This window comes from Calonectris borealis, chromosome 3, assembly GCF_964195595.1.
Source record: "Calonectris borealis chromosome 3, bCalBor7.hap1.2, whole genome shotgun sequence".
NCBI classification, from domain to species: Eukaryota; Metazoa; Chordata; class Aves; order Procellariiformes; family Procellariidae; genus Calonectris; species Calonectris borealis.
In genome coordinates this window covers 101029185-101044372 of record NC_134314.1, presented here as the reverse complement: position 1 = coordinate 101044372, position 15188 = coordinate 101029185, and the positions used below count along the sequence as shown (strand labels likewise).

At 37.5% G+C, this 15188-nt stretch overlaps 1 protein-coding gene across 2 annotated transcripts in view; it reads left to right on the top strand.

The window, feature by feature from the left end:
* Positions 1–15188, top strand: part of MTA3 (metastasis associated 1 family member 3) — a 148326-nt gene that overhangs the window by 103760 nt on the left and 29378 nt on the right. For both annotated transcript variants that reach the window (XM_075146936.1, XM_075146937.1), the window contains exons 16-17: positions 395–541; positions 13579–13610. In XM_075146936.1, coding sequence (XP_075003037.1) covers positions 395–541; positions 13579–13610 — 179 coding nt within the window. The remainder of the gene's footprint in view (positions 1–394; positions 542–13578; positions 13611–15188) is intronic.

The following is a 15188-nucleotide window of genomic DNA, read 5'->3' as shown; positions in this document are numbered from 1 at the left end:
CATTATAGTAAAATGCTTTTATTTACTTGCTTAAAAAGCTGTGTAGGTGTGTAGCTCAAATACAAACCTCAGAACGGTAGGAAAATGTAAACACAGACCTATTATAGACTGATTTGTATTATCTCTTCAGTCTCTGAAATCTTTACACATCTACACCATAGCATGAACTCAGGCAATCTAAAGTGAAATAGATTTTTCTTATGTGGAAGAACTGTAGGTATGAAAACTCGTGTTTGAATTGTTATTCAAGGTCTTGTAAACACACTCATGCTGAAGAAACTTTCTTTCCTTTCACTAGAAATTTAAATGTAGATTTAATGTTGAATAGACTATTTGTTTATTTTTTAAATCAAGTATGTACAATCTCTCTCTCTGTCTCTTTTGTCTCAAACAGAGATTCATCCTGCAGTGAAACCCAATGTAATCAGGTCAACACCAAGCCTTCAAAGTCCAAGTGCAAAACGACTGCTTGCACCCTCCAATCACTCTTCACTAAGTATTTTGGGAAAAAGAAACTACAGCCATCATAATGGTCTTGATGGTATGTGAAGGAATATAAAAGAAATGTTCTTTAAGTCTCTGAATTGCAGAACTTTCTCTGGACCTGAAATAACAAAGTTTCGTGACCTTTCTGTAGAGAATACGGCTTTAAGAAATGACATTAAATGAGGGGGTACAGACCAACAGAAATGTAAGCGTATTTATAGCATTGATTCTTAATGCAATGAATGGTGGTGCTTATTAATTGAACATGAGTATATTAATGCCATCTTTTAAACAAACTATTTTTACCATTTTTCTTACTAATCCTTCATCTCTATATAAAAGGACAAGAAAGGAATAAAACAAATTTGGTGAAGGGAGAGATGCAACTAATGCTTTATTCTGGTTTACGGCATTGCATTTTTATTTGAAGAAATATTTTGCAGAGATATGCAAGACCTTTTGAATTACTCTGTGCTAAATTACTTGATATATAGCTAAATTGTTAAATACTGGGGCTGCTAGTTTACAACCAATCTCTTTGCTAGTATGTGAATTCTAAACACAGCTTAATCTGGATTCTCAACAGTGTGATTGGTAATAGAGAGAAGATAGCTTTTGGTGTCTTGCGTCCCAAGGTTGTGTTACAGAGTCAGTTAAAATAAGAATGAAGTAGTCCTGGCAATAAGGACTGACGGAGGGTAGGAGTTCTGTAGAAAGAGACTGTCCCTGCATTATACCACTTGCAGAGGAGGAAGGAAAAGAGGCGTCAGAGGCACAGGAGAGGCTTTTCCTGTACGCTGTGCAGCGCCAGAGGGGATCTTTAAGCCTGGTGTATCCAGCCACTTCATTACAGTATGGTGCAAATGGTGATCAGATATGAGGCTGTGCAAAAAAATGATGGAAATTTGTGGGTAAGGCTAACTTGTCTCAAATAATCTTTATTTTTTTATTCTGAAAAGTGACTGTGTGTTACTGATTTTTTTTTTTTTAAATTATTACCAAAAAGAAAGATTTTCAACTGGAACTGTGAACAGTGTTACCTCATGTCCAAGTAAGAGGAGGAATCCAGCAGGATATAATTTGTTTGTGCTGAAAAGAAATGCATGCGTTTCCTGAACTCTCTTTTTGTGAGATGTAACTTCTGCTTATTTGTTTTGTAATTGAATAAGGCGGTTGAGATTAGAAATCTGAAAGGAGTTAGGCTCTGAAGTAGACTGTTCAGGAGACGATCTGCACAAAAGAGGTGACTGACTGTTTTCATGCTTCACAGAATAGGTCGAGGTAGAAATAAGAGGGACTCTTTTTTTAGAGAAGCTAATAGAAATAGTATTCCAAATACAGGAAGAAAAACTTGGTCCATTATCCATCATCTTCCCATAATGATCATGCTTTTCTGTCATTGCCAACGCTATTTGTATCTTGAAGTGAAAATAGCTACTCTACTTTTAATAATACCTAGATAGAAATCACTACATACTTTGACAAAAAGTGGGTATTTAGTATACACAGAAGAGAGGATCACTTTGCTCAGCATGCAAACAGCCATTGCGCAGTAAGCAAGTAACATGTGTGGCAACAGAAGCTATTCAGTGGACCAAGATGGCAACCATGTGACTCTGACTTGGAAGAAAAGATGATGCCATTAATCGGCATAGCCATAAATGCTGAATTTCCACTGCGATCTTTGAGTGTGAAGTTCTTCAGGGATGGTCTGGTAGTTACTGCATGGGGTTGCGAACGAAGGCTGCTTTCCCCCCCGCCCCAGTGCTGGCCATTAGACTGGACTCTCCATGTGAGCTTTGAGTGGTGAATGACTTTCACCGGGAAATAAAGATGATGTTATGTTTCTACTGCAGAGAAGGCTGTAGCGGTAAGTTCAAGGTAAATATTATGATGATGATGTCCCTATAAGGAGGCATGCTTGGAAGTCTTTACAATTTTTGTTCTACTTAGTACGGATTTTCTCTTCAAAGTACAGAGTTTATAAAACCAGTCATTAGCCACACTGATTACTTTGTATCAAACAGCTGACTGTGTTAAGGCAATTTGCATAAAATAACAGCTAATTTGAAAAATTAGTATTGAGAACTGTAAGTCATTGCTTTAGGAGATAATTATTTCTGCTTATCTATTTTCTGTGAAAAAGTAAGTTACTAGAAAGCATATATCCTAAACAACTAAAATCTGTATTTTGTTAGTGTAAAAATGGCTATTTTAATATTTAAAAACGGCTATTTTGGTTCTTATCCTAGCCCCTCTCTTTAATTAAAAGCCTGCAAAGTGTAAATAAAATGCAAAGGAAAACCAAACTCTCCAAAACGATCAAACCAGTGGAAATGATTCTCAACAGCACAGGTCCTCTGTTCCTTTTGACTTAAAAACAATTACTTTTAATATTTGCCATTTAACCTTCTCTGGTTATTGGTAAATATCAGATAGGTTTTTAGGGCTGTAATGTATCCAGCTTCTTCAGTACACAGCAAAAACTCAGTGACCAGATCAACTTGGGAAACGGTGGTTTCTGTGTGATTGCACCAACAACGGTGTACTGTCTGTGCAATGAAAGGTTTTGCCAACCTCCAGAGATTTTGTGTTACCATAAATACACTAAAAAGCTTTTTTGGTTCCAAAATACTATTGATTGTTGCTGGGTTTATTGCATTGTATCAATTAACAGTACCCAGAAAGCCAGCTATGGAGATGATGATATGTTCTGTCTTTCAGTGCATGCTTTGATGAAATGAGCAAACACAAATGAGCACAGTGGGCTTCTATTAAGTCTTATCTCTTGCTGTTTGGCTTATATTAAGTCTTATCTCGTGCTATTTTCATGATCTTAATGTTACTGACATAGAAATGTCTGCATGGTCAGGTTTGATTTTTTTCAACTGTATTAGAAATTTGTTGTAAAGAAACCATATAAATATGTTTACTTAAGATATACAATAATTTACAGCATTCAAGTAAATGTCATTTAGGCTTGTGTAAATATATATTTAGATTGGCATATTTAAAGTCAGTATTAGATGAGTTGAGTGTCATATTTTGACAGAATTTGTTATTAACAAAATAATAATTATTGGCTCAGAAATAAAGCAATGTAATATGGAAATGGCACTTCTTTATGCCTGTATGAGGGAGTTGGGGGAGATGATGAGAAACATCATTAGTATTTGGTTTAATGCTTTTAAGGGTAATAAATAAGAACATGATTAGCATTTTTTAGGGAAGTCTTGTGTTGGCTTGAGTCTTGATTTTGGCCAATGCAGCGCAAGTTTCCCTTTCATTTTTCCACAAATGCACCTCCAGCAAGAGTCTTATGCAACTGATAGGAATGAGGGAGTCTGTAATTTCTGACTACCATTGCTCAGTCTTTATCGAGAATGATGAGGGAGCACATTTCTCTCTTCATAAATGGTGGGGTTTATTCCCTGATATATTGCTATTAAGTGATCTGAGCGTCAGTCACGGGTGGCTGAGAGATGTAGTTGCATGCATGAACCCATGTATGAGGCATAGACCTAAATAAAACTGCACTGCTTAAGTGTTGTATATTGTAACTAGCTAGAGAGAAGAATCTTGTAGTTGTTTGTGTCCTTTCTTATAGGAGAAAGACTTTTTCTGGATCATCTTAGGAAAGTGTTTTTCCTTTTATTTTCAAACAGCAGCAAATCTCGCATTCTGTAGGATGGAATGAAAAATGCCAGAAAGCTTTTTTCCATTCTGGAAAAAAATGACAGTACTTTGGGGAGTTTTCGTGTAATATGCATGCTGGTGCTTTTAACTATTCTGAGATGCAGAATTTCCATTGCTGCTTAAAAGTCAACACAAGATATTTAAATGGTTCTCTGCTGCGAAGACAGTCTCTTTCAAATGGGAAAACTCTGTCTTCAGAAAATCACGACATTGCAGAATGTTATGTGTACCCAGTTTTATGACTGGAGTTGATGATGGGAAGATTTAGGTGTGACTGTAAAGTGTTTTGTAGATATCTTGAATCTGATCTTTAAATCTCTGAAATTATTCCGAGCAATTACTTTCACCCACAAGCTGCTTAATTGTGAGCAACAGTAGTCAAGTTTCACATCAGGCTATTGTTTTGGTGGGGTGAGTAATGATAATTTTCCATATAATATTTGGAAAGATCAGGTAAAGTTATTTTACGTAAGTATAATCTCTGTCAACTGGCAGGCTTTTCCTTACTTTTACATGCATCAGAACGAGAATACCCACAGGATGCCCAAGATACTAACGTCACTAATGAGGTACAGAAATCAGTCTGTGCCTGTTGATACCGTTTTCATGACTCGTGGGCAGAAATAAGAGAACCGGTTGTTCATAGCTGAGGAGACTTTAACCAACAGCCCCGATCCTCCTTCTCTCTTCCCCTTCCCAGACCTTTAATGCTGTATTTCAGGCTGAGATATCCTGATGCCTTCAAGAGGATTCTTTCAACAGTAAAATTTCTGTTCCTGAATATACTGAAGTATGCAGCTGTATCTGAGAATGAGACGGCAATTTTGGGGTCCGTTTTCCTAGGAACCCGCACATCTCTGGCACAGCAAGATGAGAAAGTGACATGAGTAATCGGCAAAGGGAGACAGACCTCAAAAAACCCTGTACCTTCTCTCTTAGATGCTATTTTGGTCAATCCTTCTCTCTCTGCCTATGACTAATAGTACTGGCTATTGAGGAGATAAGCAAGGAAGAAAGGCTTATATTTCACTCCTATTTTTCTGTGGGGAATTTGAGACTCTCCTTTGACAAACACATAAAAATATAAGCAGCCTAACTGACAAGCAGGGAAACGGGAGTCTTTCCTGCCCCAAATTTTCTTGAAACAGAGAAAACAATTCTAATATGTGCTTCATCATAATTAACTTCACATAACCCTGTGTGAAAGTATATTAGAAGGGAGGAGTTTTCACTGCAGGATGGAATTTTTCAGCAGAGGGAGTTGTTTTTTCTCAAAGGTGTCTGATCGTTATTATACTATTTTTTTGTGGAGATGGAGATGTTCTAATGCGGTGGCAGGCTAGCAGCAAAAAACATCTCATGATCCATTACTTTAAAAAATAAAACCTGAAATTTTCTCTTACTTACTGATAAACTATAAACCTACCTAAATTGTTATAAACCTCATTTTACATACCAATGATTTCCAATCCACTTTTGCCATTTCTTCCATGCTGAAACACAAAGTGGGATTAATGCTGAATTGTGTATACCCATTTTTCCCAAAAGTGAGAAGCAGAAGTTATATATTGTTCCACAGCCAGTTTTCCACGGCCAGTTTTTCCTCTGAAATTTGCTTTGGGCATGTGCATTCTAGCTTTGGTCCTTGGTATAACCAGCAAATGTTTTGAAATAATTGGCTACAGATCTCTTACTGAAATGTGTGCACTGATATTGATGGAAATGTGAGCATGGAAAGTAGATCCCTCTGGAAAAATTGATGTTGTGGTACTGTCATTTACTGGAGAAGCAGAGAACTATGAAAAGGGTGTTTATGGCTCTTAGTTATTTCCCAACATATATTACTCAGAGCATTTATTTATGTCATGGTACAAAATGCTTTATGGTAAGAGCCTTGTCATGCATAGTTCTACACAAAGTCATTAAAGCCATCTCTGAACCTCAGGAGATTAACCTAACAACCTTTCTACCTTTGATTTTTGCAACTTGCGCAAGAGGAGCCAATTTCTGTTTATTTTCACTGTCCAGTTGGAAGCAATCATTTTAAATATTTAGTAGAAAACTAAAATGAACTAAAGCTTGCATTTCTGTGGTGAGTATATTCACTTGTTTTTGCAGAGGTACAAATGATGATACTGGAGATGATGAACTAGTGACAACTTCCAGACCCCAAATTATGTACCTGGAAAATGACGCGGGCCTTAATTATCCCAGGGTGTTACTGCTGACATTGTCAATCATTTGTAGAACTAAGCTACTACATCTCATGTTTGCACGTCTCAAGCCTTTTTTTTTTTTCTATTTAAATTGTTGTATTATAAAACAATGTTTTTCCTTCAGTTAGTTTACAATGAGTTGATGATTCCTCTCTCCCCGCTTTGGTCTTCATTCCTCCAATGCCAGTGATGCAAATGACATTGTGACTTAACACAAAAAATAATCAACTAGGAGGAAAATATTTTTGTCTGAAAAATAGAAGAGAAATATCTCCCCCCCCCCAAATTTCTTAACATTGAGAAAATGATTTATTGTCTTGCAGTGATAAATGTGCGGTCATCATTTGCCTACATTGAATTCACATTACAATTATCTCCCAAGTATTCGAGGTTCTTTGATTATAAATAAAAGAACCGTCTTCCATTCTGTGTCCGAAGACTGCTCAAAGTGCAGAGTATTTTTTCAGTGGGTCAAGGTAAGCAGTGTGTCTTCTCTGTGATGAGTTTGGTCACAGGAGGACTTGAGAGGAGCAAAACCATTTCTGCAAACCCATGTTTCCTTGAATTTCCTCTGAGAAAGAACTGTTCTGAAGCGTTAGCATAGCATAGCACTGTGTTGTGGGTTTTTTAAATATAGACAGTGATGGCTTTTGTTTTGCCAAAGTCAAAACACAATTTCCATTCTACTGTATTTCTCAGGCTTACTATGTCTTGTGAAACGTGAGTTATTTCCAAGGGTGGAAGTACACTAGAAATTTAATAGCAGATTTTTTATTTTTTTTGCTTCCCTTCGTTCAAAAACGTACCTTTGGATTTGTGAAGCTTCTTTGCCTAAATTTGATTCACAAAAAGCACAAAACTAGAATTGCATTCGTGCTTTGATGCACCACTTTGAGTGTGCCAGACATCACTTACATTTTGTGGTACTAAGGAAACGAATACTTATGAAAAGATTATAGCATTGTGTCTCTGTATTCACGAGTGTAACACGTGCTTCTGATAACTCTAATAACAGCAGGGGTAAGAAAGCAAGCTCTGTGGGATTGCAGGTGGAGGAAAGGGCACTTCAAGGTGAACTGCCCCATTTTTGCTGCTGAATCAGTGTTTCTTTTTTTATATACAGGTAATCTGTAGGCATGAAATTGCAGTAACACTGGCTTTTCTAATTGGCAGAATAAATCAGCTCTTAAAACAGTAAACAATAAGAACAACACTATAATCAAGTTGGCATTCAGAACCCAATGCAGATAACCAGAACCTAATTCCTGGAACCACTACTTTCCCCTAGTATTATTTTAAAGAATTAAAGTTGCAGAAAGAGAATCCTGTCTGTTGGATAACAGGATTAGTGGCGTATTACCTCATGAATTACATGTTCTGGATTCGAGATCTGGAGTTCATACTTAAAGTGCTTCTGTGTATGATTACTGTCAAGTAGGTTGATTATTTTTTGTAAGCTGTGATTACAGAGCAATAGTTCTTAACCATTTTATTACATAATGCAATATGGAAGGCACCTTCAGAAAGTACTTAGGCAGTGTAACTGGAAAGTTCCTGTGTCTGGGGAAAATGCTTTGTGATCATTTTGTACGGTTTTGTGCTTTTTTGCTTTTGTGGTCTATGTATTGTTTCTCTAGTGTTTCAAATTCCAATCTTGGGAGACTAAGGGTCTCCTTCAAATAAAGTAAACTAATTCTTAGTATGATTACAAGATATATATTTTTCTAATAATGCTTTTGAAGTAACACTTAATGTCTCTTGTTCCACTGCCACAAACTGGTAGGAATAAAACAATTATTTTGGTTACTTAAAACATTCATAACCTGACTTGAGAAGAAATAATGAAACACTCTTCCTTTCTCAGCTTATTTCATAAGATGGTCCATCCTGGGTGATAAGGTTCTTTATAGTCTCATGCACCACGATAAACTGCGAGTGTTACTAGGATTAAACACTGCTGCTATTGCGTGTCTGCCTTTATTTTCCACATGTCTAAATGACATTATCTTGAAGAGTATTTATTCTGGAAAGTTTAGAAAAGGGCATCTTTCACCCACTAGTATTGCTGATGACCGTGTTAATATAAAAGAGAAAGGTGACTATCAGATAACTAAGTTTCCTATCAGCAGAACTAAAGAGTAGCACATATAAACATAACACATGAACATCTGGAAAAGGACTGGCGTGTTATTAAGGATGTGGTTTCTGTCCTGGCTTGAAGAACCCTTTAGGGGAAAAAAAAAAATGTTGCTGGGGAATAATATATAAACTTGAAATAGTTCTGTAGCTGGCACCATCCCTTAGCAGTGGACTTTCTCTGATTTAGCCTTAAACGGCTTTACAGTGGGAAATTTTATGGTCTCCTAGTGCCCGTAAACAGCGAGAAACACTTGATTGGTCAACATAGTTGGTAAAGTAACTTATAATGTGAGGAAATTTCTTTTTACAATTTACTCTTTTCTATTTGAGTTCAAATAAATATGTTGTAGAAAGAGCATACGAGCGTCTTAGTTTCTGCTGTCGGTGCATTACTTTCTCCACAATAATACACTTCTAAATATCTTGTCAGTACTGAAGTTGCATTTACCGTAATTTACTTGCATCAGAGCACCAAAAGCCCTTGTTAGTGATGTTGTCTAATCATTTCTGTTTAAAGTGGAGTAATCCACTTCACTAGCACTTCATCGGCCATAAGGGGAGAATCATTCTCTGTCCTGGACTTTCCTTTCTACTGAAGAAGTGCAAGTACAGATCATTGCCGTGCACAAAATCATTTGCTATAAGAACTCATTTATAAACCAAGTGTCCACTGGTGCCAGTTTCACTGAAATTCGAGCCTGATTATTTAAATTCCCAAAGGCATTCTAAAACTCGGCAAATAAAACTGAAAATCCAAAGTTTTGTTTTCTGTTCTGGTGAACACCAAGACATTTGTGGTTTTTAAATAAGCTCTGTTGCCCCCCAGCTGCGTTGGAGGTTGCATGGGTGTGCAGACCTTTTCTAAAACACGCCTTTTTGAATGCTGCATGACTGCCTTTTTAATTGGAAGCAAAGGCTTTCTTCCTTAGTTGCTTTAATTGAAAGCAAAGTTCTCCACAGAATTGGCTGGTGTGTGTTCATGCATAAATGTTTGTCAGAATCCTGCCAAATCAGGGTATAATTATTTTCTGGAAGAAATCAGTGTCTCCTCCGTTCTAAAATCTGAATATTTGGGTATCAGAGTATGTAAGAGTTTAAATTGTGTAACAATGGTACCTTAATTAGTAGTCTCTGCCAGGCCCTAGAATCTTTTGACAATGTCTGCTTATTAAACAGGATATACTCTGGTCTTTCTAAAAGATGTTTGGCAACTTAAATGATATTTCAGTATCTACAGCAATAAAAGCTAAAAAAAAGATATGCAAAAGACAGAGAATGTTTTTATTGTATAACACAGGGATATTACTCTACAAATATGACAGATCTTTCTTCTCTTCTTTGCTCAGTTTTATTAATAGGTTATCAATATGGTAATATCTTGGAGTTAACAGCTGTTGGCATTGCATTAAAAGTGTCTTTAAAGTATTCTTCAAAAATATGCTGTTTAACAGCCTCCAGGTACATTTGTCTGTTCCTCAGTTCCCTTTAGGGAGATATTATCTCTTTCACTCAGTTGTCTGTGGAACTGAGAGGGTAACTGAGTATTTTGGGACAATCATGGCTAAGCATAGTTTTTATAGATTTGGCATATAAAGCTATGCCAAAAGCATAGCACCTCTGAGTAAGAGTGAAGATTTTTTTTTTACTGTAGTATCTGAGTATAAAAAGTATGGATTTTTGTTTGTTCACTTTGATCTTTCTGGGGGTGACTGGAAATGCTGTGTAATGTATCTTCTCTATATTTCAAGAGAGAAGAAGCCCCATCCTTTTTGTTTAACCTGATAATTCTGCTTAAGTTGAGGATTCCTCAGGAAATGCAGTTGTGCTCTTGGAGATAGGTTGGGTTTTTTTTTTCTGGGTAGTTGGGGTTATAAATGGATTGAGTCCTTGTCTCGAGTTATTCAGTGGTTATACCTCCATGAATGCAGTCTCTGGGTTTTCTCAGGAACATTCAGGTCTGAAATGTTATTTCACTGGGATGTCAACACAATAAATAAACTTGTAATAACAAAAATAACTTTACCATGAAGATAAAAATTGAACAGATTATAGAGTTCTTCACTCTACTGTGGTCTTCTCTTTCTTTATAACAGTGCCAAATGTATTCAGGTATCCGGAAACAGTCGACTGTCACAGTATTTAATTTTTATACTACCAGTTTAAAATTTGTCTGGAGGACTGGTGGCCTAAATGTATTTTTATATATGATAATTTTTGTGTGAAAAAAGAGAGGAAAAGGGGGCAACTGATATATCAGTGGCTTTAGGTAGGTTTTGACATTACAGAACCTTTATCAATGGGAAGTTATTGATACCTGTATTGGTATTTTTTTTTTTAAATTAGATTTGATTAAGGATGAAGACTTGTACAAATGTAAATATAAACTAGATACAGGAATTACTGCTGAATATTGGATTGAAGTTTCTAAATATTTTGAGAAGTTTACAATGGCTTGTCTTTGTTTCTATCAGTGATTGAACTATACCTTCAGACTGGTTAGGATGACTCCTCAAAATCATAGAATCATAGAATCATTAAGGTTGGAAAAGACCTCTAAGATCATCGAGTCCAACCGTCAACCCAACACCACCATACCCACTAAACCATGTCCCTAAGTGCCTCATCTACACATCTTTTAAATACTTCCAGGGATGGTGACTCAACCACTTCCCTGGGCAGTCTGTTCCAAGGCCTGACCACTCTTTCAGTAAAGAAATTTCTCCTAATGTCCAATCTAAACCTCCCTTGGCGCAACTTGAGGCCATTTCCTCTCGTCCTATCGCTAGTTACTTGGGAGAAGAGACCAACACCCACCTCGCTACAACCTCCTTTCAGGTAGTTGTAGAGCGCAATGAGGTCTCCCCTCAGCCTCCTCTTCTCCAGGCTAAACAACCCCAGTTCCCTCAGCCGCTCCTCATAAGGCTTGTGCTCCAGGCCCTTCACCAGCTTCATTGCCCTCCTCTGGACACGCTCCAGCACCTCCATGTCCTTCTTGTAGTGAGGGGCCCAAAACTGAACACAGGATTCGAGGTGCGGCCTCACCAGTGCCGAGTACAGGGGCACGATCACCTCCCTGCTCCTGCTGGCCACACTATTTCTGATACAGGCCAGGATGCCGTTGGCCTTCTTGGCCACCTGGGCAACTGCCGGCTCATGTTCAGCCGGCTGTCAATCAGCACCCCCAGGTCCTTTTCCTCTGGGCAGCTTTCCAGCCACTCTCCCCCAAGCCTGTAGCGTTGCCTGGGGTTGTTGTGGCCGAAGTGCAGGACCCGGCACTTGGCCTTGTTGAACCTCATACAGTTGGCCTCGGCCCATCGATCCAGCCTGTCCAGGTCCCTCTGCAGAGCCTTCCTACCCTCGAGCAGATCAACACTCCCGCCCAGCTTGGTGTCGTCTGCAAACTGACTGAGGGAGCACTCGATCCCTCATCCAGATCATTGATAAAGATATTGAACAGGACCGGCCCCAGTACTGAGCCCTGGGGAACACCGCTCGTGACCGGCTGCCAGCTGGATTTAACTCCATTCACCACAGCTCTCTGGGCTGGGCCATCCAGCCAGTTTTTTACCCAGCGAAGAGTGCACCTGTCTAGGCCGTGAGCCGCCAGCTTCTCTAGGAGAATGCTGTGGGAGACAGTGTCAAAGGCTTTACTGAAGTCCAGGCACACCACATCCACAGCCTTTCCCCCATCCGCGAGGCGGGTCACCTGGTCATAGAAGGAGATCAGGTTGGTCAAGCAGGACCTACCTTCCATGAACCCATGCTGGCTGGGCCTGATCCCCTGGTTGTCCTGCACATGCCTTGTGAGCACCCTCAAGAGAAATGAAAGAGAAACACCAGTTTGAGAATGTAATTAGCATTTTTTTCAGAAAAAGATGTGCAGCTGTTCTTTCTCATGTCCTTTTAATCTCTTTAATACTATTTTAACAATAACAAAATCCCAGCAGAATTCTTTGAATAAGTGATGCCAGTTGGGACCCCCATAAGAATCGCAATTTGGAACTGGGGCAAGGATAACTAACCCATTGTAATTATTGTACATTTCTCTCACTTGCAGAATTGAGACTCTGCTGATTCAATTAATGCAGAATTGTGTACATTTTACCCAGAACTGCATTTGGTGTTGCTAAATGTCTCTTCCTTAAGAACTCTGTGTACTCTAGCCAATATGATGTCTTACTCAAACTTTTGAGCAAGTCTATGACATTGCTAGTAGCATCATCTTGCATCTTATAGATCAGCAGTGAATTTTCTTATAGTCTTTTTAACTGGTTAGGAGGGTGTTTAGTTACTGAAGTTACACTGCTTCAAAAAAGAACACGTCTGTAATATGACAACTGTAGCATTTTAAAGCCACAGAGGGTGAGATTTCTGTCCTTGGGGAAGATAAAAAGCAAACGTAATTTAATTTAAACAGCAGGGTGAAATCTATGTTAACTATTGGCCTAGTTGTGATTCCTCAGCAATTTTATATAAATATAACCGTGAGTTCAATTAACTGACACCTGATTTATCATATAGGAGAGAATAATTAAGATTTCTGGATGCACTTCTCAATACACTTTGTTAGTTTCAAACTGAGAATCCATCTCAAAATTCTCAGAAAAAGAATTGTCTAGTTTTATAAAGCTCTTTCAAATGGGAATAGTAATGGAATTATGCTCATACTATTTGTATTTTTTTCTGCAGAGCTAATCCTCCATGTTAAATGATGCCATATGTTAAAAGCAAAATGAAAAAACCCACTTCTTGAAACATGAATTATGAATTAGTTCCATTTTTATATTTTCTTGCAGAAGAGGATAATTAAGCAAAAAGACTGAGTGCAGTTAACAGCATACTGTAGTGTGGCGTATATTTTCAGGACCAGTGATGATTCTCCTGCTCATTTAATGAGAAATCTTTCCAGTCTCTGCATTTCTGATATGTTTGTTGTTGTAGCTGAACAGTAGCATCTTAGCCTTCAGGGTGAGCATCAGAAAATAGGGCTTTCATGGATAAAGACAATACTCTAATACGCTGTGGTTCTTTTGTTTTCCAGAATCATCCAGCCATACAACAAGAACAATAATGGTAAGTATAGAGGAGATTATAGGTATCTATCTATCTATAGATATGATTTTTCCTTTGAAAACAAAGTGGATATAATAGTATCCTAAGTTGTTAGCATGTTTTTTTATAAAGTCCAATATCACTGTAGAGATAAAATGAGTCTGTCTGCCACCGCATTTTATGGGAAATCTTGAACAAAATGTGAGGTTGAATAGCTTAAGAAGTAGCAGTGCTGTCAGTTTGAAGAGGTGAAAAATCCAATTACAATTCTGTGTGTTATGTGTTTAAGTGATTTTTGATTATGTCAAATTAATATTGATAAAATTTCTTGTATTCTCTGTGTATCACATGTGTTAGAGCACATTTAAAGTTCAAAACATACGCTGAGTAATTTCTTGCATCACATTCCTGTGAGGCTGGTTTCTGACTTTACCTTGAGTTTGATACTTTGGGTTCCAGAAACAGAGAAATGTTTAAATGGACAGATACCTCTTCAAAAATGAGATTGAAAGGTTTTATGCATAAAAATGCCACGGATTTAATGTCTATCTTGGGTTTTTATAGGGTGAGAAATTTTATCAGTCTCTTTGTGTTTCAAACTCCTAATAAGAGTTAGAGAAGGACTGAACAAAAATTCACATAAAGAAAACCTTTCTCTGACTGGGAATGAGTCATGCCTATCTTGTAGATATTTGGGGGGAGGGCTATCCACTTTTGGAAAAAGACCAATTTTTGAGGTGAGTTTTGAAATTTTAGAATAAAACCCAACAAAACATGATGTGAGCTTGTTTGTTTTCATTCCTACAGTTTTCAGGGTGTCCCTTCAAGTTTATTACCTCTTCTGTATGTACAGCATTTGTGGGACATGTAAATTCCCACACAGATACTTGATTCAACAGGGGACAAAGGGTAAATATAGTTCATTGCCTTTATCATCAATAGTCATTAATAATCCAGTGCAAATGGATAATAAATAGGTAAGGACTACAGATGACAAAATTTCAAAGTAGTAGAGAGATGTCTGGAAAAAGTGATGTTTCTGTTTTCTATTGGATGTGATATAATCCTTGTTTGTCATGAATTTGGTTTACATAGACCCGTTTCAAAATAAGATGCTTAGTTATTCAAGTGTATTCCTCTGCTATAAAATTTTGGAAGGGATTGAAAAGTTGTTCAATATTTTTCCAATTCTGCATTGGTGCTGGGAAAAGAGCTAGAGGTTAATGCTGAAGCTGGTGCAAACTTCACTCTTCATTTTCCTTTATTTATTTTCCTATTAATTTTGCTCTGAAGATAACACATTTTGTCAGTCCCTCTTTTCCATTAATGTATCAAAACAGCTCTAAAAACTGACCCAAAGAAATGAGGTTTTTGCCTATTTAAATGTGTCCTCATACCAAACTTTAAAGAGATAAGAGAAAGGTTTTTAAATAACTTGAGCTCTTGAGGTTCCTGTGTTGTGAACCTCTCCAGACCTCTCTGCTGACATCTCAGACTGCTCAGACTGATGTTCTGAGTGCAGTAATTGTCCATTGCACTTAAATAAATAAAAGTACAGTTAAAAATAAGTATTGTGTTTAGTGTGAAAAGTTATAACAG